At 42.8% G+C, this 25,789-nt stretch overlaps 1 protein-coding gene across 1 annotated transcript; it reads left to right on the plus strand.

The window, feature by feature from the left end:
- Positions 1-247: 247 nt before the first annotated feature.
- On the plus strand, positions 248-5,162 carry LOC124654307 (uncharacterized protein At1g66480-like). Its single transcript, XM_047193629.1, has 2 exons — positions 248-1,062; positions 4,795-5,162. Exons 1-2 carry the CDS (start codon positions 433-435, stop codon positions 4,840-4,842), a joined length of 678 nt encoding a protein of 225 aa, XP_047049585.1. The 5' UTR covers positions 248-432; the 3' UTR covers positions 4,843-5,162.
- Positions 5,163-25,789: the final 20,627 nt, after the last annotated feature.

Raw genomic sequence — 25,789 nt, forward strand, 5'->3', positions numbered from 1 at the left:
AAACGTAGCACAACACTTGTCCGATAAGGCCGGCCATCGCACATGGCCGGATTGGCCCTTGCTGATAATACTGGTGGTGCTGAATCTTCCATTATCAATGACGTTCTGTGGAGCGACTCTACTGCTCACGGATCGCGAACGCAATGATTTGGACGCACCCACGTACCAACATGTCGCACTAACAGGCCCATAATTTCCGAAGCCATTTGATTTGATTTTGCTCACATCACATATTAACATGCACGCACCCTTTATATTTCCTCTCCGCTAGGCGCTAGCTGCCTCCTCAGTCCTGACCTCACGCTTATCAATCTCGGTTCCTATCCTCCTCCTAGCTACGTGCAAATTATGTACTCTCGGTAGCTCCCTCGAGAAAGAAGAATCAAAGCTCACAGCCTTAGGTAGATAAGTGTGCCTGGGGACGAGCTGATCATGGGCAACGCCATCGGCGGGAGGCGGCGGCGGACGGCGCGGGTGATGACGGTGGACGGGACGACGTACAAGTACCGCCCGCCGGCGGCTGCGGCCGCGGCGCTGCGCGACCACCCGGGACACCAGCTGCTGGAGTCGGAGGACGTGCGGCGGCTCGGGGTGCGGGCGCGGCCGCTGGACGACGACGCGCCGCTCAAGCCCGGGCGGCTATACTTCCTGGTGGCGCTGCCCCGGCTGGCCCGCGCGCCGCGCAGGACGTGGTCGGGCCCGCTCCTCCACGTGGGAGGCGCCGGGGAGCGGCTCGAGAAGCTCATGCTGTCGTCGTCGACGCGGCGGTCGGCCTCCGACGTGGCCGCGGCGATGATGGCGGCGTCTCCCCGGTGCTCCTCCGTGGAGGCCGCGGCGGACGGCGCGGTGCGGCTGCGGATGCGGCTGCCCAAGGCCGACGTGGCGCGGCTCTTAGAGGAGAGCCGCGGCGACGCCGCCCAAGCCGCCGAGAGGATCATGCAGCTATGCGTCGCCAGGGACCACTGCTCCGCGCCGGCCACGCCCTTGGTGCCGCTTCCCCTGCCGATGCCGGCGCTCGCCTCCTCGGACAAGAAGCACGCCGCTGCCGGCGGCAAGAAAGAGGTAATCAAACAACTCTTTTTCCCGCGATTATTTGCTCTGTTTCCCTACCACGCATCGCAAGATTCGTTCGACGATGCCATTAATCATGCATTTCGCGCATAGAAAATCAGTCGTTGGGACTGTCGATCGTATCGAGCAGCTAGTTTCAGTTTTGTTTGTTAGTGGCCATGGCGAATTTTAAACTCAAGGGACAAAGTGCCCAGACTCTAAATCAGTGTAGCCATGAACGGCAAAGCACACAAGATCCTGAGTGATCAGCTTACAAGAGAACAACACACACACACAAGCAAACTAAGAAAACACAAGACACACAAGGCTTGAATGCAGTGAAGCCACACACAAGAGGCGAACGAGAGCAAGCATTGAGTGGAACTCGTCCTCGAAGAGAATCCAGCCCGCGTTTACTTCAGAAGCAAAATGTCACGATCCATCTTCGAAGCCGAAGAGAGCCACTGCTCTCTTGCCCTGATTCGAAGGGCGCCGCACCGTCGGCCGGAGTCGCTCCCCCTAGAGCTTAAACGGAAACTGAAAACATTGATGCCAAGAAGGAGAGACAAAGCAGGACCACCAAGACCGACCAAGCTCACCACAACACCACCACCGGTCACGAGCGCTCACCAGGTCTGACGTAATGATCTTGTGCATCAAAAAGGAAAATCGGCAAACATAGGGCATGGCACCATCACCTGAGAACCGTAGGAGGATGCCACTAATGGATCGAGCCGCTATCGAACTACTGGACATAGACAAACACATCGCCTCCCCTTTACCCAAAGCACCGCCTTCAAGGAGGACACCACACTGAGGCGTAGCCACCGCCCATTTCAAGAGGGATATGGTTTTCACCCGAGAAACAGGGGAATGGTAGGGGGAGGGAAACCTCGATGGCGCCTCCAACTGAGAAAGACGGTGCCGAATCAGTTAGCTACCTGTCTAGCACCATGCTGGATGAAAGTGGCATCCCGATTCCTGTCATGCATGTGCATGATCCGTTGACTTCTCCAACCCATATCCAACTTGTTGATCGGGAAGTCGAGTAGTGCTCCACGTGCATGGTAGGGTAACGGGCGGTGCAAAGTGGAGATTGATCGGACGTGCGGTAGCTTTCCGCTCCACTACTAAAGTGCAAGCCAATTGTTGACAAAGAAAACGAGAAGAGGCAACGCGTCGTAGGCTGCTAGCCAAGAACAGTTTGGGTGATGTGGCCATGCATCATATATATATGCATGTGACGAGGGGGGGACACAGGTATCATGGGTCAGGATCGGTTGGTTAGCAGGAGTAGTACTTGCTATGTGACATGGTCGGTCATCCCCAACAATCTCAAATTCAAGAGGAGCAAATAATGGGGGTCCGTTTCAGGGTGTTGGCCATTGAAGCGCAGGTGAGCGAGTGGTTCGCCTATGGGTCGTCTTGGCCGGTGTAGCACCCGTGTTGTCGGCTTTGAAAGCCTTAAATCGATCGTCGTTTTGAGTACGTACATAGTGGTACTTGTACCGTGGATCTTCTTGGACTTGATTCGGTTACTATCTAGCTGGTGTGTAATGGTCTGTCTGCCTCCTGCAAGTCCATGTCCTAGGCTCTGTACATATTTGAATGTTTCACAAGTAGGAGGTGATGTTTTGGTCCATAGGTGCATAGTTTAATAGCTTCATTTTGTTTTTTTTTCTGTTTTTTGTTACCAAGAACAACTTTTGACTGGTTATACAGAGGCTGAGTGTAATGCTTAAAACTTTTTGAGTAATAAAGCATCATTTATCGAAAAAAAGAATAACTTTTGAAGTTTTTTTATTGATACCAGGATAGCTCCTAAATTCATAGATTGGATATAAGATTTTTTTTCCATAACGGAAAAGAGGGTAGAAAAACAAGACAAATGCCAAGTCATCCTAGAAGAAAAACAACAGGAAAAAAACAACCAGATATAACTTAACCCGGATCAAAGGGGATCTTCGCTCTAACCATGTTCCATAGGGCCGCTTCATCTCGAATCAGGGATTTGGTTACCAAGTGAAATGCCGTGGTTATCGGCTGATAATCGGAATTCCCACCCTTCCGGTAAATGAATTTGCCGGGCAAACAATCTCATGACCCAAATACAATTTGGTTTCAATTTTGGTAAATGAATTTGTTAGTCAAACCTAAACCATATGTGTTTCCCCTCTGCTAAGCGACCATGCCCCAACCCATTTGACAGGAACTTTCGCTTTCGTTTCGTCCAAACATTATATTCAAAATATTTAGACACTATTGAGTTAGAAATTCAATTTTTTTGAGAATCTTGTCCAGTATTTGACCGGTTATATGTAGTAACCACGGTTACCGGAAATCCTGCCCCCTACCGAGATTTTTCTTACCGGTACCCAAATCCTTGTCTTGAATGCACATGACCAGACCATCAAAAGTTAGCTCCTCATTTTAGAAAATCCATCTATTTCGTTCACGCCATAGCCGATAGGAGGAGAATGGTTTGCGTTCCATTTCTCTTGTCCGCCGGTGAGCGCATTCGGCAAAGCTGAGGCCATTCCGAGATTGGAAGTTGACCATTAGGCATGTGTGATTAACTGATTATTATACGGCTTCTCGAGAGCAAGAGGAGACTTTAACGAGGTGACATCAGCAAGTAAGTTCTAGCGTACGTGCGAAGCACGTGGTTAGATACTGAAATGTGCGGAACTAAGCAAACTACTTGTAAGCCAGAAGATAAACTAAGCCAACCACCGTACCTGCGTGAACCGATCGAGGCATTGGCTCGTGCTGATTTCCTAAAGATAGGTTTTATTGCAAGCGTGGACTTGATCCACTAGCTAGCTTGTACGCAGAAGCTTCGGTGGCATTCATGGTTCATGGGTACATACAGCTAGCATCGCGTCCAAGTATAAAACAGTGCAGTTGCTATAATTTTCATGCTGCGATCGACCGAATATAGGACCGACAAGTCTTGGATCGATCTCATATGCTTCACAAGAGTTGACATACCACCATCGCATCTACTCCCTCTTCCCTTGGCAGCCCAAATTAAACTGTCAAAACGTATTATATTTAGTAACAGGGGAAATGTCTATTCTTCCATACATATATATATGGTGCAGTATTTCAAGATTCCCATATCACTCTTGCATTGTCTTGATGTCTAAGATGTGACCCGAAATCAGTTCTTCGGTTTTCGTGGGACATCACATTACTTTTTTCTGTTGCGACGCAACACTAGATTGCCCATGGGCAATTGCCTTACACATCTATGCACCGGCTGGCTAGTGTTCCCACATGTTCAGATGTACTAGAAACGTTTTGAGAATTAGGCACCATTTGATTCGACTAGCTAACCAGATATTTAAGTGAATGGAACAAGCATGAACTGTTCATCTTTTTGTCGCAACAAAAATCAACGCATGCGATTGTTGGTCTGGCCGGACAATCATTGATTCACGATGGAGAGGCAGCTTCTGTTTCAAGCAAAACCTCAAAAGCTGCCGCGACCACAAAGCCATGAGCAGAAAGCAAATCTATAAAGTCAAATACTACTCAACACTTTGTGATTGCAGAAGCAGCAAATCGTACCGGCCGTTCCTGTTCAGCAAATCTTACCTAGAGATAATGGCATCATGCTCTGTCCAACTGAACCAACTACCTCGTGTCTGAATCTTTCTGAACACTTGGTGTGCTGATTTGTTTTCCTGACTTCCTTTTTCAGAAGGTGTGCTGATTTGTTTTCCTGACTTCCTTTTTCAGAAGAAGGCGAGGTTCGAGGCCGTGCCGGACGAAATCATCTGGTTCTGAGTCGTCGAGATCACCCGAGCTCGATTGTCACAGTTTTGCGGCCCGTCTCTGATCACTGCCGCAGGAGTATCTGAAGAACAACACCATCATGAAGAGATGTGTTCTCTCGGCGGCCGTAAGAGAATTTTTTTACGTGCACGCAGGTTGTTGGCTGGGAACACGAGAAGCTGCATGTGAAATCAAGAAGGGCTTCCTGACTCCCTGACCTCCAGTTGCTTGCTGCAACACCTCAGGGTTGTGGCTTTGTTGTGTCTTCTCATTGTACATATTTGTTGTTCAGTGCGAATCTTACTTTTTTTTTTGGTTCGTTGCCCTCTTTTTACCTGAGCGCCCACCTTGCAGCATTCAAATGGATTATGTTCCTAGGTAAAGCTTTTCTTTGGAGGAAGCAACCTCGTGTTCAACATCACTTGATACATGCAATCATCTTTATTAGGGTCTTTCTGGGGCTTAGTCTATTTGAAAACGAAGTTCGTGGCTTGGAGGCATTTTTTAGTTGCAACCTCAGTTTTAACCCAAAAAAATCTCAGTTGCAAGCCAACTTGCAACTCAAATGCACAAACATGCTTCAATACATTCTCTAATTCAGCGGTTTCTGGTGATTGTTGGACCTTGGAAGCATCAGCTTAATCAAAAACCGAACCAACCGTGATCCATATTGACAGCCAAACTTCCCCATGTTTGCCATGTATTAGATATAATAACACTAGTAGAAAAGAGAGCTTCCATACCACCCCATTAGTCTCCAAATAATTTGACCCGGAACTAATGGGATCTTTAGTCCCGGTTAGTAACACCAACCGGGACTAAAGGTCCGGCCGGGACTAAAGGGTAGACCTTACCAACCGAGACTAAAGAGGCATGCGCCGGTCGCAGCCATAGCCCTATCCCCAACCGGAACTAAAGGTCTACCCTTTAGTCTCGGTTGGTGTCCCCAACCAGGATTAAAGGTTTTTTCGGGATTTTTACTCCCCACTCACCCTTCACCCCCCCCGGTGGATCTCCTTTTTTTGCTTTGTAAAATATAAAATAAAAATGATAGAAAGTGCAAAAAATAAAATCTTTTGAGATTCATGTATGTTACGGAATCTACTATTAGGGAAAAGTAAGAAATTTGAATTTTGATTTTTTTTGCAAAAAAAAGTTTGAAAAATGGTAAAACCGCATTTGCATACAACGTCGGAAAAAACGTATAATATATCAACGGGTTTACCCGGTTAGCCAATTTTTAGATTCTCAAAATTCCAAATGATAATACGAAAGCAGGAAGATTTTAGTTTTTACTATAAATTATGGATTGTATATTTTTTATTTTTCAAAAAATTAAAATTAATAATTGCATCCTGCATAAAGATTACTATCACTTTTACCCAATTTTTCAAATTTTTAGGTTTTAGGTTTGGCAAAAAATAAATATTTAACTTTTTTAGAAAAATTAAAAATAATACAAATTAAAAAGTTAATGTTTATTTATTCAAGATTATTATTACATCATTACTTTTGTTTATTAAAAGAATTATTTAAAATTAAAACAATAAAGAAATGTGACATCAATCAACATGTTAATAGAATTGATATGATACTCGTATCACATACATGCGCGGGAAGCACTTGGATGCTTGGATGCGGGACGGGATGAAATTTAGAAGGTAAGCGTGCTAGTGCTAGAGTAGTGGAAGGATGGGTGACCGAGCGAGAAGTTTGACCACGAGTAAGTAATTTGACTAAAGATAAGTGTAGTTAGAGACTAAACTATGCAAATAATTGAAATAATAGAAATTCTGAAAAATAGAAGAAAAAAAGAGTGAAAAAAATTAGAAAAAATAAAATAATTTTTTTCACCTGGAGGCATTTTTGCCCCGCCCCGCCGCGTTGGATGGACCTTTAGTCCCAGTTCGTAAGCAACCGGGGCTAAAGGGGGGGTGAGTTTTAGTCTTGGGTATTTAGTTTCGGTTGCGCAACCGGGACTAAAGCCCCTTATGAATCGGGACTAAAGGCTCTTTTTCTACTAGTGTAACCCCTTTCATGTTAAGCCAAAACAACAAGGCTGTAATTTGAAAAATCCACCTCTGTTAAACTCACATGTTAAGATAGTTAAGGATATATTCAAATACAATATGAGACAGACAACCATAGTGAAATAATTTTCTTAAAATACAATCCATGTATCCACAAAATAAATTCCACAAAACAAGAAAATATTACGAACAAAATCATGGGATGCAGTGCTGTTTTGTTCTAGAAAAAATATGTTAATTTCCTCATAAAGCTCACATACCTTGGGTATGAACTATTCTTTTGTTATACTATCTGCATCACTGCATGGTAAATTTTTTTAGCAAAAATACCAATGAAAACAAAAATAGATCAGTCATGTTGTGATCAAAACTTCTCTCGATTGATTGAACAAAAATGGATACTTTGAAGATAGTATGATACCATGACACAAATGTATACTTAAATCAAAACTTCTCTCGATTAACTTCAAGCTTAGAAATAACGGCCATGTTGTGATCCAAATATTGAGAGAGTCCAAATGAGGCTTGTTGCCAGTCTGCCAGCAAACACCAAAATAGGACCAACACAGGTCACTCATTTTCAACCAGTACGTACATGTTGTGGCTCAAAATCATGGATAATTGTGTCAGGAAAGTCTGAGTAGCAGTGTTCGTGGCCACTTTCACTCTCGATTTCATACCTTAGATTAGTCACGATAGGAAGTATCATAGACTAGTATCATGCATATGATACTAGTTTATGATACAACACCTTCAATGCATAGTATTATGTACTATTAGTATCATAGTTTCATCATATTTAATGTTTTGTAGAATCTCAATGCAAATAAGTGTACATGATGTGTTTATCACTAAATTTTCTAGTTTTACGTGCTATGATATTGTATCTACCTATGATACTACTATCATCTCTCTCCTTATTAATTGATGTGCCACATAAGATTTTTGCCTACATGACATGCATGATACTACCTATAATACTCCTATTTTGGCTAGTCTTAATAAATACTTAATTAGTCAATTAGCAGAGTACAACGGAGTGCTCACTTGGTCTGAACGGAGCAGTACAGGTACTGTCGCCCCATCTTCTCCTCGTAGCCCTCCAAGCGCCATCACCCATCCAGCTGATGGCGTCGCGGGTAGGACTCGCGGTCTAAGAAAAAATGTAGCTTTGGAGGGGCAAGGTAGCAAGGGGCCTCGATGGGGAGTGTGGCATTTTGTAGCTTGGGAGCAGACATGAACTGAGAAAAAAAATTGTAATGGTATTTTGTAGTTTCAAAAAATTAGGAACAAGAATTCTATAGGTAGATAATGATGTACTCTACGACTGTGAAAAAAAAGCAATACGACGGACTCGGTATTTTGGGCTGTGTAAAATTGAAAAATCGATGGATCTAAAAACGTGAACAGTACAAATTTTGAAACCTCCAACATTTGTTAGAATTGTTATTTTTGTATAGCACCTAATATATAACTAATATAACGTATTTCATCCTGAAATTTTGCACAAGTGGCATTGGCTACATTCAGATTTTTTTTCAGATTTCTTTGAAACTTTAAATGCTGAATTCAAATTTTGTAAAAAAAGGAGATGTGTAGTCGGGCCACCCTTTGAGTTTTCCCCTCGATGGGCAAGGATAACGGTCCAGACATGGGAGAGCCAATTTCACTCGCTAGGGCATCGACTTTGTGTCGCGAGGGCGACAAGGTCGTTTTGGCGCACTCCTCTGAGAAGTTCGTTTTCTTCAGCTACTGTCCCATGTCTGCTCCTTTCATAGTAGGCACGGTGTCTTCTCTCCGGCTTGGTTGGATGGTAAGCTAGACTTGGCGAGTGTGTCATCTGTAGGGATACGTTGCATAGAAAACAAAAAATTTCCTACCGCGAGAACACAAACCAAGCCAAGATGCAATCTAGAAGATGGGAGCAACGAGGAATTGATCGAGACTCACCCTTGAAGATTTCCAAAGCCTACAAGATGAGGCTCTTGTTGCTGCGGTAGACGATCACTTGCCGCTTGCAAAAGCGCGTAGAAGATCTTGATCACGGTGCCACGATCGGGCAGCACCTCCGTACTCGGTCACACGTTCGGTGTTGATGAAGACGACGTCCTTCTCCCCGTTCCAGCGGGCAGCGGAAGTAGTAGCTCCTCCTTGACTCCGGCAGCACGACGGCGTGGTGGCGGTGGCGATGGAGAACTCCGGCGGAGCTTCGCTAAGCGTTGCGGGAGAGGTGGGGCGGCTAGGGTTTGGGAGAGGGGGTGGCCGGCCACTATGGGGTGCGGCCTCCTTGAGGGCTTGTAGTGGCCGGCCCCCTCCCCTATGCCCATCATTATATAGGTGGAACCCCAAGTGTTGGACTACAAGTCTTCGAATAAGACCCCAACACAAGAACCTTCCATGTAGTAGGGAAACCTACCCAAGGTGGGACTCCCACCTCAAGTGGGATTCCCACCCTTCCATGAGGGGGTGGCCGGCCCCCTTGGTGGAGTCCACCTTGGACTCCCCCCTCTAGGGTTGGCCGGCCATGGGAAGGTGGAGTCCCTCCGGGACTCCTCCTTCCTTAGTGATTTCTTCCGGACTTTTCTAGAACCTTCTAGAACCTTCCATAAATGCACCGGATCATTTTCAAACTTGGAATATGACTTCCTATATATGAATCTTATTCTCCGGACCATTCCGGAACTCCTCGTGATGTCCGGATCCCATCCGAGACTTCGAACAATACTTCGAACTCCATTCCATATTCAAGTTCTACTATTACAACATCAAACCTTAAGTGTGTCACCCTACGGTTCGTGAACTATGTGGACATGGGTGAGAACTCTCTCCGACCAATAACCAATAGCGGGATCTGGAGATCCATAATGGCTCCCACACATTCAACGATGACTTAGTGATCGAATGAACCATTCACATACGATACCAATTCCCTTTGTCACGTGATATTTTACTTGTCCGAGGTTTGATCATCGGTATCACTCTATACCTTGTTCAACCTCGTCTCCCGACAAGTACTCTTTACTCGTACCGTGGTATGTGGTCTCTTATGAACTTATTCATATGCTTGCAAGACATCAGACGACATTCCACCGAGAGGGCCCAGAGTATATCTTTCCGTCATCGGGATGGACAAATCCCACTGTTGATCCATATGCCTCAACTCATACTTTCCGGATACTTAATCCCACCTTTATAACCACCCATTTACGCAAGTGGCATTTGATGTAATCAAAGTACCTTTCCGGTATAAGTGATTTACATGATCTCATGGTCGAAAGGACTAGGTAACTATGTATTGAAAGCTTATAGCAAATAACTTAATGACGTGATCTTATGCTACGCTTAATTGGGTGTGTCCATTACATCATTCATACAATGACATAACCTTGTTATTAATAACATCCAATGTTCATGATTATGAAACTAATCATCTATTAATCAACAAGCTAGTTAAGAGGCTTACTAGGGACTCTTTGTTGTTTACATAACACACATGTATCAATGTTTCTGCTAATACAATTATAGCATGGTATATAAACATTTATCATAAACATAAAGATATATAATAACCACTTTTATTATTGCCTCTTGGGCATATCTCCAACGGTCTCCCACTTGCACTAGAGTCAATAATCTAGATTACATTGTAAGGTACCTAACACCCATGGCATTCTCGGTGTTGGTCATGCTTTGCCCTAGGGAGAGCTTTAGTCAACTGGATCTGCTACATTCAGATCAGTGTGTACTTTGCAAATCTTTACTTCTCCATCTTCGATGTACTCGCGAATCGAATGATAATGCAACTTGATATGCTTCAGCCTCTTGTGTGACCTTGGTTCTTGTGCATTGGCGATGGCACCCATGTTGTCACAAGAGATGACTAGTGGGTCCAATGCACTAGGAACCACACCGATCTCTACAATGAACCTCTTCATCCATACCGCTTCGATGAAGCCTCCGAAGCCGCTATGTACTCCGATTCTCGTTGAAGACTTCGCCACCGTGCACCGCTTCGAGCTTGCCCAGCCTATCGCAAAGACCATTCAATATAAACACGTACCCAGATTGTGACTTAGAGTCATCAGGATCAGTGTTCCAACTTGCATCGGTGTAACTTGTTACAACGAGCTCTTGGTTACCTCCATAACAAAGAAACATATCCTTAGTTCTTTTCAAGTACTTCATGATATTCTTGATCGCTGTCCAAGTGCTCCATTCCCCGGATCACTTTGATATCCGCTAGTTAAACTAACAAGCATGTGCTATATCCGGTCTAGTACATAGCATGGCATACATGATAGAGCCTACCGCCGAGGCATAGGGATCCGACTCATCCTTTCTCTTTCTTCTCGCCGTAGCCGGACCTTGAGTCTTACTCAAGACCTTGCCTGGTAACATAGGTAAGAATCCTTTCTTACTTTCGTCCATTCTAAACTTCTTTAGAATCTTGTCCAGGTATGTACTTTGTGATAGCCCTATTAGACGTCTTGATCTATCTCTATAAATCTTGATGCCTAATATATACGATGCTTCACCAAGGTCTTTCATTGAAAAACTATTATTCAAATAACCTTTTACACTCGCTTAATAGTTTTATATCATTCCCAATCAGTAATATGTCATCTACATATAATATCGGGAATGCTACGCAGCTCCCACTCACTTTCTTGTAAATACAGGCCTCTCCATGACACTGTATAAACCCGAAGTCTTTGATCACCTTATCAAAGCGTCGGTTCCAACTTCTCGATGCTTGCTTCAGTCCATAAATTGAACGCTGAAGTTTGCATACTTTGTCAGCATTTTTAGGATCAACAAAACCTTTGGGTTGTACCATATACAACTCTTCCTCAATGTCTCCATTAAGGAACGCCGTTTTGACATCCATCTGCCAAATCTCATAATCGAAAAATGCAGCTATTGCTACCAAAATCCTCACAGCATTTTAGCTTCGCTACAGGTGAGAAAGTCTCATCGTAGTCAACTCCTTGAATTTGTCTGAAACCCTTTGCGACAAGTCGAGCTTTATAGACAAGTAATATTACCATCAGCATCTCGTTTTTCTCTTGAAGATCCATTTATTCTCGACAGCCTTGCGGCTATCGTGTAAGTCTACCAAAGTCCACACTTTGTTATCATACATGGATCCCATTTCGGATTTCATGGCTTCTTGCCATTTGTTGGAATCTAGGCTCATCATCGCTTCTTCATACGTCGCAGGGTCTTCATCATTGTTGTCCACAATCATGACATTTAGACAAGGATCATACCAATCAGAGTGGCACGTTCCCTTGTCGATCCGCGAGGTTCGAAGAGCTATCTCATTTGAAGTTTCATGATCATTATCATTAGCTTCCTCTCGTTGCCGTGTAGGCGGCACAGGAACAACTTCCGAGCATCGCGCTACTCTGATCAACAAGTGAAGATTCATCAATCTCATCGAGTTCTACTTTTCTTCCAAATCACTTCTTTAGTGAGAAATTCTTTCTCAAGAAAGGTTCCGTTCTTAGCAACAAAGATTTTGCCTTCGGATTCGTGATAGAAAGTGTACCCTATAGTTTCCTTAGGGTATCCTATGAAGATGCATTTCCCGCTTTGGGTTCTAGCTTGTCCGGTTGTAACTTTTTTACATAGGCTTCGCAACCCCAAACTTTTAGGAACGACGCACTTAGGTTTCTTATTAAACCATAATTCATACGGTGTCGTTTTAACGGATTTTGATGGTGCTCTATTTAAAGTGAATGCGGCTGTCTCTAATGCATAACTCCAAAATGATAAAGGTAAATCAGCAAGAGACATCATAGAATGAACCATATCTAAGAGAGTTCGATCACGACGTTCGACACACCGTTTCGTTGAGGTGTTCCCGACGGTGTCAATTGTGAAAGTATTCCGCATTTCTTTAAATGCATGCCAAACTCATAACTCAGATATTCACCTCCGCGATCAGATCGTAGAAATTTAATCTTCTTGTTACGTTGATTTTCTACTTCACTTTGGAATTCCTTAAACTTCTCGAAAGTTTCGGATTTATGTTTCATGAAATAGATATACCCGTATCTACTCAGATCATCTGTGAAGGTTAGAACATAACGATAACTGTTGGAGATATGCCCAAGAGGCAATAATAAATGATTATTATATATCTTTGTGTTTATGATAATGTTTACATACCATGCTATAATTGTATTAACCGAAACATTGATACATGTGTGTTATGTGAACAACAAGGAGTCCCTAGTAAGCCTCTTGTATAACTAGCTTGTTGATTAATAGATGATCATGGTTTCGTGATCATGAACATTGGATGTTATTAATAACAAGGTTATGTCATTATATGAATGATGTAATGGACACACCCAATTAAGCATAGCATAAGATCACGTCATTAAGTTATTTGCTATAAGCTTTCAATACATAGTTACCTAGTCCTTTCGACCATGAGATCATGTAAATCACTTATACCGAAAGGTACTTTGATTACATCAAACGCCACCGCGTAAATGGGTGGTTATAAAGGTGGGATTAAGTATCCGGAAAGTATGAGTTGAGGCATATGGATCAACAAAGGGATTTGTCCATCCCAAAGACGGATAGATATACTCGGGCCCTCTCGGTGGAATGTCGTCTAATGTCTTGCAAGCATATGAATAAGTTCATAAGAGACCACATACCACGGTACGAGTAAAGAGTACTTGTCGGAGACGAGGTTGAACAAGGTATAGAGTGATACCGATGATCAAACCTCGGACAAGTAAAATATCGCGTGACAAAGGGAATTGGTATCGTATGTGAATGGTTCATTCGATCACTAAGTCATCGTTGAATGTGTGGGAGCCATTATGGATCTCCGCATCCCGCTATTGGTTATTGGTCTGAGAGAGTTCTCACCCATGTCCACATAGTTCACGAACCGTAGGGTGACACACTTAAGGTTTGATGTTGTAATAGTAGAACTTGAATATGGAATGGAGATCGAAGTATTGTTCGAAGTCCTCGATGAGATCCCGGACATCACGAGGAGTTCCGAATGGTCCGAGAATAAGATTCATATATAGGAAGTCATATTCCAAGTTTGGAAATGATCCGGTGCATTTATGGAAGGTTCTAGAAGGTTCTAGAAAAGTCCGAAAGAAATCACTAAAGAAGGAGGAGTCCCGAAGGGACTCCACCTCCCCATGGCCGGCCAACCCTAGAGGGAGGAGTCCAAGGTGGACTCCACCAAGGGGGCCGGCCACCCCCCTTCATGGAAGGGTGGGAATCCCACTTGGGTGGGAGTCCCACCTTGGGCAGGTTTCCCTACTACATGGAAGGTTCTTGTGTTGGGGTCTTATTCGAAGACTTGTAGTCCAACACTTGGGGTTCCACCTATATAATGAGGGGCATAGGGGAGGGGGCCGGCCACCACAAGCCACCAAGCTAGCCGCACCCCTTGAGGCCGGCCACCCCCTCTCCCAAACCCTAGCCGCCCCCTCTCTCCTCCACCTCTCCCGCACGCTTAGCGAAGCTCCGCCGGAGTTCTCCATCCCCACCGCCACCACGCCGTCGTGCTGCCGGATTCAAGGAGGAGCTACTACTTCCGCTGCCCGCCGGAACGGGGAGAAGGACGTCGTCTTCATCAACACCGAACGTGTGACCGAGCACGGAGGTGCCGCCCGATCGTGGCACCGTGATCAAGATCTTCTACGCGCTTTGCAAGCGGCAAGTGATCGTCTACCGCAGCAACAAGAGCCTCATCTTGTAGGCTTTGGAAATCTTCAAGGGTTAGTCTCGTTCATCCCTCGTTGCTACCGTCTTCTAGATTGCATCTTGGCTTGGATTGCGTTCTCGCGGTAGGAAAATTTTTGTTTTCTATGCTACGAATCCCTACAAAGGGTATCGCAGCCGTGTCTATGCATAGATGGTTGCACGAGTAGAACACAATGGTTTTGTGGGCGTTGATGCTTATGTTGTCTTTAGTTTGAGTACTTTGCATCTTTGTGGCATAGTGGGATGAAGCGGCTCGAGCTAACTTTACATGAACGCGTTCATGAGATTTGCTCCACGCTCGACATGCAACTTGTATTGCATAAGTGGCTTTGTGGGTGTCTCGTCTCTCCTACTATAGTGAAGATTCAATTTACTCTTCTATTGACAACACTAGTATCACCGTTGTGGTTCATGTTCGTAGGTAGATTAGATCTCACTCGAAAACCCTAAACCACGTAAAATATGCAAACCAAATTAGAGACGTCTAACTTGTTTTTGCAGGGGTTTGGTGATGTGATATGGCCATAATGTGATGATGGATATGTATGAGATGATCATTATTGTATTGTGGCAACCGGCAGGAGCCTTATGGTTGTCTTTAAATTTCATGTTGAGTAGTATTTCAAAGTAGTTGTAATAGTTGCTACATGAGGTGAACAACCATGAAGACGGCGCCATGGACCTTGACGCTACGCCGACGATGATGGAGATCATGCCCGTTGATGATGGAGATCATGTCCGTGCTTTGGAGATGAAGATCGAAGGCGCAAAGACTAAAGGGCCATATCATATCACATATGAATTGCATGCGATGTTAATCCTTTATGCATCTTATTTTGCTTAGAACGCGACGGTAGCATTATAAGATGATCCCTCACATTAATATCAAGATAATAAAGTGTTCTCCCTCGTATGCACCGTTGTACAGCTCGTCGCTTCGAAGCATCTCGTGATGATCGGATGTGATAGACTCAACGTTCACATACAACGGGTGTAAGCCATGTTGCACACGCGGAATACTTGGGTTTGCTTGACGAGCCTAGCATGTACGTACATGGCCTCGGGACAACGGAAACCGAAAGGTTGAACACGAGTCATATGGATGATATGATCAACATGTTGATGTTCACCATTGAAGCTACATCATCTCACGTGATGATCGGTTTTGGTGTAGTGGATTTGGATCGTGTACCACTTAACAACTATGAGGGATGTTGTAGTAAGTGGGAGTTCATTAGTAATTAGATTAAAACATGAACTAATTATCATGAACATAGTCTGAGTAGTATTTTGAATTAATTTTGTAGTATTGGCATCCGTTTTTTCTACCATGCGCTAGTTTTGTAATTGAGATAGAAATACTGTTAAAATCTGAAAATAAACTTTACGGACTGGTACCATATTGTTAAAGAATCAAGAAATGACTAAGTCCTATTGCAAAATTTTAGTAAACCTCACATTGTTGATTCAAAGAAGTATGGTTTCAATTAGTACCTAAAGTTATCTTGTCTCCGTGAAACTTGAAGTTCAAATCTGTTTGAAAAGTAAGGAGCTGAAAATTTAGTTTTCAGAAATAATCAAGGTATGAGATATATGTGATATCTAAGACCTTATTGCAAGATGATAGAATATAATTTGGTGAGACTACATAAAATCATAAGTTTTATGGGAATGTATGAAGGTTGAAGATGCAAGGCGTCCCAATCCTCCAACTATTGGGGCATTAACGATATTCGCATATCCATGAAGTGATCGTCCTTAGTATGCACTGTTGCTAAAGACTCGTCGTTTCGAATACTAAGGTATAGATTCTACGTGTGCATACAACGGGTGCAAGCCAGATTTGCACATGCGAATACTGAGGTTAAACTTTACGAGCCTAGCATGTACAGACATGGTCTCGGAAAAGTCATCATGATATGATGGATAGAATTATGAGTGAAATTGTTCATCATATTACAAAGTTACTAATAGTGAAATCTGAAACACTTGTCATATGATGATCAACTTCAAAGTAAGAATCTCAAGGTTATTGGTATTTGACCAACAAACCTAGAAGTTATTGATGTTGAAGTGTTTTTCTGAATAATGAGGAAAGCTAAAAGAGAAACTACAAAAGATTATTGGGTAAAAGAAAGAAAAGACTAGAAAGTCTAGCTCGTGTGTATATAAATGATATACATGTTATGGTTGTATTCCTAGTTAGGTCACACAATGAAATTCTTGGGTATTTGTACCATATCGGTTGGTATAAAGTGTCATACAAAACAACGCAATACAAGAATACAATGGCCTAAGTGACTGACAAGGAATATGATAGGTATGCACGTCTGGAACAAAAATAAAGTGTTATTATGTTCATCATTGGCATTCTATCTAGCCCTTAGAATTTATAATAAAGAACTTAATAATTGTTATTTTGCTCTGGTCAAATGAAAACAATGAGTTGTTCAAATTATGACATTACTCCATGTACGATGGATAAGTTATTATAAATCTTAATGGTGAAACACACACACATATAATACTGACGCTAAAATGCCATAAGGCAAATGATTTGAATTCCACTTATTTATGGAACCGCCTTTTAGGTCATGTTAGAAAGGAACGCATGAAGGAACTCCATGCAAATGGATTTTTGGATTCATTTGATTTTTGAATCGTTTGGCGCTTGCAAAATCTTTTCTAAAAGTAATGACTGAAATACCGTTCATAGGCCAAGAGTTGAACGGGCAACTAACTTAGTGGAAACATACATAATGATATATGTGGTTCACTGGGCATAGTTGTGTGCGGAAGATTCTTCTACTTCATGAAAACTTCCAACAATGAATGGAGTATATATATGTGGATATATTCGATAAGGAAGAAGTTTGAAATATTTGAATGGATTCAAATAAATTTCAGCATGAAGTGGAAATCATCGTAATAGAAAAGTCAAATATCTATGATTGGATCATGGTGGAATTATTTGAATTACGAGTTTTAGCAAACATCTAAGAGAGTTATGAAATTGTTCTACAACTCACGTTTCTTGGAGTATCATAGTGATGATGAAGTATCCAAGAGATGTATCCAAACCTTGTTGGGTCAATGGTGAGATAAAATATTGATGCCATTATATTTTTTGTGGATTATGCTTTAGTGACTACCGCTTTTACACTGAATAGAGCATCATCATGATCCGTTGAAATGACACCATACGAGTTATGGCATGGGTATGAACCCCGATAGTCTTTTCTTAAATTTTGGTATGCATAGCATAAGTAAATAAGTTTACAACCAAAATCGGATAAATGTCTTTGTTGGTTATCCCGGAGATTTGATTGGGAATTCTTCCCACAAGACAAAGACAAAAGTGTTTGTCAATGTTTCTTATTTCCGAGAAATTGTTTCTAGCGAAGTATTTGAGTGGGAGGACAATAGAACTTGATAAGGTTTATGAACCCGAGCATAATGATCGAGTAGCGCAGCATCGGAATTGGTTCCGAAGCGGCTCACGTCGATCATAGCTCCCATGACTACAAAATGTTTTAGCCATGGAGATCAAAGTACCTATTGAACTTTGTAGGTATGATTTACTTTGTGATCAAATATATGATTTGTGGACAAAGGATTGTTTTTGAACAATGATAAATCAACTACATACAAAGAAGTTATGATGGGCCCTAACTCCGTTAAAATGGCTATACGCCATGAAATCCAAAATAGATGAATACTTTTTGAAAGTAAATGGATCTATAAAATTGATGGACTTGGATGGAATATCCTTGAAGAAGCTTGACTTGTCGAAAAGTTGTTTACTACAAAGTTCAAAGAGTTGACTACGATAAGATTAGATCTTCCATAGCAATGCTTATAGTCTATGTGGATTATTCTAGTAATCACTACATATTTGTTTTATGAGATATGCTAGTAGGATGGCAAAATACACTACTTAACTGAATGTGTATTAAAGGTGTATACAAGATACAACCAATAGTTTTGCTAGTCCATAGAATACTAGATAGGTATACGAACTTCAATTGGATGAAGTGAGTATCGCGGAGTTGGAATCTTCACCAGATGAAAATAGTCAAAGAGTTTTTGATTTCATCAGAGACGATGAAGAGGCTTGCATTTGCAAGAAATTAAGTGGGAGCGCTGAGACATATTTATAATACTTATGTAGATGACATATAGTTGATTATAAATAATATAATTATATACTTGATTAAAAAGGTTTCATTGAGAATTAACTTTAATGAAAGGATATGGACTAAAACATATTTAGTGTCAAGATCTATGAAGATAGATTGAAACACATAATAAGTTTAAGTCAAAGTACATAGAATGGATATTGAAGTAGTTCAATATAGAAATATTAAGAAGGTGTTCTTTTCATGCGAAGGTTTAACAAGACTTGAGTGTAATTGACACTCGATGAGTAAAAACACATGAGTGATTTTAGATCACGAATAATATATACAAAATCAGATGTCCTATGCTCTAAAAGGTTAGGAGCATATACCAGAATGATTCATATGATGATCATTGGACAAACAAGTAAGAATATCCTTGTGTGCTTTAGAAGAACCAAGGATATATATATATAGTTTTATATGGGGTCATGACAAACAAATCGATGTAAGGTGTTACACCGATATTAGTTTGGTCACATATAAAAATAAAATTTCAATCTCAGTTAGGCTAAGTGTTGTTTAAAAGGTAGCACAATGAGCTAGAAGTTGTCTATGCTAGATTTAGAAGAATTCTAAATATTGTGACGGATTCTACAAATGAAGGCAGAGTATGTCATTGTTTTGACAATGACTGAGGATGTTAAATCAAGAGGTTCTTTGAGAACTTGGTGTAGTTCCGATAGTGTCGTAACTTTGAAGCTATATTGTGTATGACAATATTAGTGACATATTTCGACATCGCGGAATTAAGGTTCCACCAGTAGGACTCGAACATATAAGAATAATGCCGACTCATTTGGAAAATGAGTGATGCGTTGAGACGCAAATGAATTGCAAAATACATACGTTTCCGAGCGTGTCGATCCGTTGACTAAAACCTCTCCCGTGAGCAATACATGATAAAGCACCGAAGGCCAAGGTGTTATATCTTTACAAATGTAAACTAGATTATTGACTCTAGTGCAAGTGGGAGACTCGTTGGAGATATGCCCAAGAGGCAATAATAAATGATTATTATATATCTTTGTGTTTATGATAATGTTTACATACCATGCTATAATTGTATTAACCGAAACATTGATACATGTGTGTTATGTGAACAACAAGGAGTCCCTAGTAAGCCTCTTGTATAACTAGCTTGTTGATTAATAGATGATCATGGTTTCGTGATCATGAACATTGGATGTTATTAATAACAAGGTTATGTCATTATATGAATGATGTAATGGACACACCCAATTAAGCGTAGCATAAGATCACGTCATTAAGTTATTTGCTATAAGCTTTCAATACATAGTTACCTAGTCCTTTCGACCATGAGATCATGTAAATCACTTATACCGGAAAGGTACTTTGATTACATCAAACGCCACTGCGTAAATGGGTGGTTATAAAGGTGGGATTAAGTATCCGGAAAGTATGAGTTGAGGCATATGGATCAACAATGGGATTTCTCCATCCCGATGACGGATAGATATACTCGGGCCCTCTCGGTGGAATGTCGTCTAATGTCTTGCAAGCATATGAATAAGTTCATAAGAGACCACATACCACGGTACGAGTAAAGAGTACTTGTCGGAGACGAGGTTGAACAAGGTATAGAGTGATACCGATGATCAAACCTCTGACAAGTAAAATATCGCGTGACAAAGGGAATTGGTATCGTATGTGAATGGTTCATTCGATCACTAAGTCATCGTTGAATGTGTGGGAGCCATTATGGATCTCCAGATCCCGCTATTGGTTATTGGTCGGAGAGAGTTCTCACCCATGTCCACATAGTTCACGAACCGTAGGGTGACACACTTAAGGTTTGATGTTGTAATAGTAGAACTTGAATATGGAATGGAGATCGAAGTATTGTTAGAAGTCTCGGATGAGATCCCGGACATCACGAGGAGTTACGGAATGGTCCGGAGAATAAGATTCATATATAGGAAGTCATATTCCAAGTTTGGAAATGATCTGGTGCATTTATGGAAGGTTCTAGAAGGTTCTAGAAAAGTCCGGAAGAAATCACTAAGGAAGGAGGAGTCCCGGAGGGACTCCACCTCCCCATGGCCGGCCAACCCTAGAGGGGGGAGTCCAAGGTGGACTCCACCAAGGGGGCCGGCCAACCCCCTTCATGGAAGGGTGGGAATCCCACTTGGGTGGGAGTCCCACCTTGGGTAGGTTTCCCTACTACATGGAAGGTTCTTGTGTTGGGGTCTTATTCGAAGACTTGTAGTCCAACACTTGGGGTTCCACCTATATAATGATGGGCATAGGGGAGGGGGCCGGTGACCACAAGCCACCAAGCTGCCCGCACCCCTTGAGGCCGGCCACCCCCTCTCCCAAACCCTAGCCGCCCCTCTCTCCTCCACCTCTCCCGCACGCTTAGCGAAGCTCCGCCGGAGTTCTCCATCCCCACCGCCACCACGCCGTCGTGCTGCCGAATTCAAGGAGGAGCTACTACTTCCGCTGCCCGCTGGAACGGGGAGAAGGACGTCGTCTTCATCAACACCGAACGTGTGACCGAGTACGGAGGTGCTGCCCGATCGTGGCACCGTGATCAAGATCTTCTACGCGCTTTTGCAAGCGGCAAGTGATCGTCTACCGCAGCAACAAGAGCCTCATCTTGTAGGCTTTGGAAATCTTCAAGGGTTAGTCTCGTTCATCCCCTCGTTGCTACCGTCTTCTAGATTGCATCTTGGCTTGGATTGCGTTCTCGCGGTAGGAAATTTTTTGTTTTCTATGCTACGAATCCCTACAATAACCACCGCGCGATGCTACACTCATTGGTCCGCACACATCGGTATGTATGATTTCCAACAAGTCAGTAGCTCGCTCCATAATACCAGAGAATGGAGTCTTAGTCATTTTTCCCATTAGACATGCTTCGCATCTATCAAGTGACTCAAAGTCAAGTGATTCAAGTAATCCATCGGTATGGAGTTTCTTCATGTGTTTCACTCCAATTTGACCAAGACGACAGTGCCACATATAAGTAGAATTATCATTCAATTTAATTCGCTTAGCATCAATGTTATGTATATGTGTATCACTACTATCGAGATCTAACGTAAATAAGCCATTCTTTTCAGTGTGCTCGACCATAAAAGATATTATTCATAAAAATAGAACAACCATTATTCTCGGACTTGAATGAATAACCGTCTTGCATTAAACAAGATCCAGATATAATGTTCATGCTCAACGCAGGTACAAAATAACAATTATTGAGGCTTAAAACTAATCCCGAAGGTAGATGTAGAGGAAGTGTGCCGACAGCGATCACATCGACTTTGGATCCATTTCCAACGTGCATCGTCACTTCATCCTTTAGTAGTCTTCGTTTATTCTTTAGTTCCTGTTTCGAGTTACAAATATGAGCAACCGAACAAGTATCAAATACCCAGGTACTAGTACGAGAACCAGTAAGATAAACATCTATAACATGTATATCAGATATACCTTCTTTCTTCTTCTTGACAAGGCCGCTCTTCAGATCCGCCAAATACTTGGAGCAATTACGCTTCCACTGTCCCTTCTCCTTGCAGTAATAGCACTCAGCATCAGGCTTAGGGCCAGTCTTAGGTTTCACAGGAGGCGTGGCAGCTTTCTTTCCACCCTTCTTGAATTTTCCCTTAGACTTGCCCTGTTTCTTGAAACTGGTGGTCTTGTTGACCATCAACACTTGGTGCTCTTTCTTGATCACAATCTCAGCAGATTTCAGCATGGCGAAGAGTTCAGGTAACTCTTTGTTCATGTTCTGCATATTGTAGTTCATCACAAAGTTCTTGTAACTAGGTGGCGATGATTGAAGGACACGATTAATCCCCGATCCGTTAGGAATCACTATTCCCAGATCACTGAGTTTCTTCGCATGCCCTGTCATGGCGAGCATGTGCTCACTGACGGAGCTGCCTTCTTCCATCATACAGCTGAAGAAGTGTTTCGATGCTTCATAGCATTCCACGGCCGCATGAGTTTCAAAGATAGCTTTCAGCTCATTGACCAACTCATGAGGATCGTGGTGCTCAAAACGTTTTTGAAGATCGGCTTCTAGACTGCACAGGATGGCACACTGAACTTGAGAGTACCGAGTTTTCCGAGTCTCGTAAACATTCTTTACTTCATCGGTTTCAGTTTCATAGGAGGGTCACCTAGCGGTGCATCAAGCACATATTGCGATTTCCGCCGACGAGGAAGATCCTCACATGATCGGAACCAGTCGGTGAAGTTGCTACCGTTTCTCTTAAGCTTTTCTTCCTCTAGGAACTGGTTAAAATTGATTGAGGACGCCATATCTACAACATATATTTGCAATAGTTTAGACTAATGTTTATGACAAATTGAGTTCAAATTTTAATTCAACAAAATTAAAAATCTAGGTGAACTCTCACTCAAAACAATATCCCTCGCATTGTCTTAGTGATCACACGAACCAAATCCACTACATCAAGTCCGATCATCACGAGACAAGATGTAATTTCAATGGCGAACACTCAAAGTGTTCATCATATCAATCATATGATTCATGCTCTACCTTTCGGTATCACGTGTTCCGAGACCATGTCTGTACATGCTAGGCTCGTCAAGGCCACCTTAATATCCGCATGTGCAAATCGGCTTGCACCCGTTGTATGCACTTGTTGATTCTATCACACCCGATAATCACGAGATGCTTCGAAACGACAAGTCTTGGCAACGGTGCTACTAAGGATGAACACTTTATTATCTTGATATTTTAGTGAGAGGGATCATCTTATGATGCTACCGTCGCGATCTAAGCAAAATAAGATGCATAAAAGGATTAACATCACATGCAGTTCATATGTGATATGATATGGCCCTTTTGTATTTGCGCCTTTCATCTTCATCTCCAAAGCACGGACATGATCTCCATCATCAACGGGCATGATCTCCATCATCTTCGGCGTAGCGTCAAGGTCAATGGCGCCGTCTTCATGATTGTTCTCCCATGTAGCAACTATTACAACTTCTTTGAAATACTACTCAACATGAAATTTAAGGACAACCATAAGGCTCCTGCCGGTTGCCACAATACAATAATGATCATCTCATACATATTCATCATCACATTATGGCCATATCACATCACCAAACCCTGCAAAAACAAGTTAGACGTCTCTAATTTGGTTTGCATATTTTACGTGGTTTAGGGTTTTCGAGAAAAATCTAATCTACCTACGAACATGAACCACAACGGTGATACTAGTGTTGTCAATAGAAGAGTAAATTGAATCTTCACTATAGTAGGAGAGATAGTCACCCGCAAAGCCACTTATGCAATACAAGTTGCATGTCGAGCGTGGAGCAAATCTCATGAACGCGGTCATGTAAAGTTAGCCCGAGCCGCTTCATCCCACTATGCCACAAAGATGCAAAGTACTCAAACTAAAGACAACATAAGCATCAACGCCCACAAAACCTTTGTGTTCTACTCGTGCAACCATCTATGCATAGACACGGCTCTGATACCACTGTAGGGATACGCTGCATAGAAAACAAAAAATTTCCTACCGCGAGAACGCAAACCAAGCCAAGATGCAATCTAGAAGATGGGAGCAACGAGGAGATGATCGAGACTCACCCTTGAAGATTTCCAAAGCCTACAAGATGAGGCTCTTGTTGCTGCGGTAGACGATCACTTGCCGCTTGCAAAAGCGCGTAGAAGATCTTGATCACGGTGCCACGATCGGGCAGCACCTCCGTACTCGGTCACACGTTCGGTGTTGATGAAGAAGACGTCATTCTCCCCGTTCCAGCGGGCAGCGGAAGTAGTAGCTCCTCCATGACTCCGGCAGCACGACGGCGTGGTGGCGGTGGTGATGGAGAACTCCAGCGGAGCTTCGTGATACGTCCCAAACGTATCTATAATTTCTTATGTTCCATGCTACTTTTATGATGATACTCACATGTTTTATACACATTATATGCCATTATTATGCATTTTCCGGCACTAACCTATTGACGAGATGCCGAAGAGTCAGTTGCTGTTTTCTGCTGTTTTTGGTTTCAGAAATCCTAGTAAGGAAATATTCTCGGAATTGGACGAAATCAACGCCCGTGGTCCTATTTTTGCACGAAGCTTCCGAAGACCGGAGGGGACACGAAGTGGGGCCACGAGGCGCCGCCACAACAGGGCGGCGCGGCCAGCAAGGGGCCCGCACGGCCCCGTTGTGTGGGGCCCTCGTGGCGCCTCTTGACCCGCCCTTCCGCCTACTTAAAGCCTCCGTCGCGAAACCCCCGAGCACCGAGAGCCACGATACGGAAAACCTTCCGGAGACGCTGCCGCCGCCAATCCCATCTCTGGGGATTCGGGAGATCGCCTCCGGCACCCCGCCGGAGAGGGGAATCATCTCCCGGAGGTCTCTTCATCGCCATGATCGCCTCCGGATCGATGTGTGAGTAGTCCACCCCTGGACTATGGGTCCATAGCAGTAGCTAGATGGTCGTCTTCTCCTCATTGTGCTATCATGTTAGATCTTGTGAGCTGCCTATCATGATCAAGATCATCTATTTGTAATCCTTCATGTTGTGTTTGTTGGGATCCGATGAATATTGAATACTATGTCAAGTTGATTATCAATCTATCATATATGTTATTTATGTTCTTGCATGCTCTCCGTTGCTAGTAGAGGCTCTGGCCAAGTTGATACTTGTGACTCCAAGAGGGAGTATTTATGCTCGATAGTGAGTTCATGCCTCCATTAAATCTGGGACAGTGACAGAAAGTTCTAAGGTTGTGGATGTGCTGTTGCCACTAGGGATAAAACATCGATGCTTTGTCTAAGGATATTTGTGTTGATTACATTATGCACCATACTTAATGCAATTATCTATTGTTTACAACTTAATACTGGAGGGGGTTCGGATGATAACCTGAAGGTGGACATTTTAGGCATAGATGCATGCTGGATAGCGGTCTATGTACTTTGTCGTAATGCCCTGATTAAATCTCATAGTACTCATCATGATATATGTATGTGCATT

Source organism: Lolium rigidum, chromosome 1 (assembly GCF_022539505.1).
Source record: "Lolium rigidum isolate FL_2022 chromosome 1, APGP_CSIRO_Lrig_0.1, whole genome shotgun sequence".
NCBI classification, from domain to species: domain Eukaryota; kingdom Viridiplantae; phylum Streptophyta; class Magnoliopsida; order Poales; family Poaceae; genus Lolium; species Lolium rigidum.

What these genes read in the sequence shown, in the direction of transcription:
- LOC124654307 (XM_047193629.1), top strand. Translation starts at nt 433, where the DNA reads ATGGGCAACGCCATCGGCGGGAGGCGGCGGCGGACGGCGCGGGTGATG. An exon ending in CTGCCGGCGGCAAGAAAGAG is followed by an intron (nt 1,063 to 4,794) that starts GTAATCAAACAA and finishes TTCCTTTTTCAG; the next exon opens with AAGAAGGCGAGGTTCGAGGC.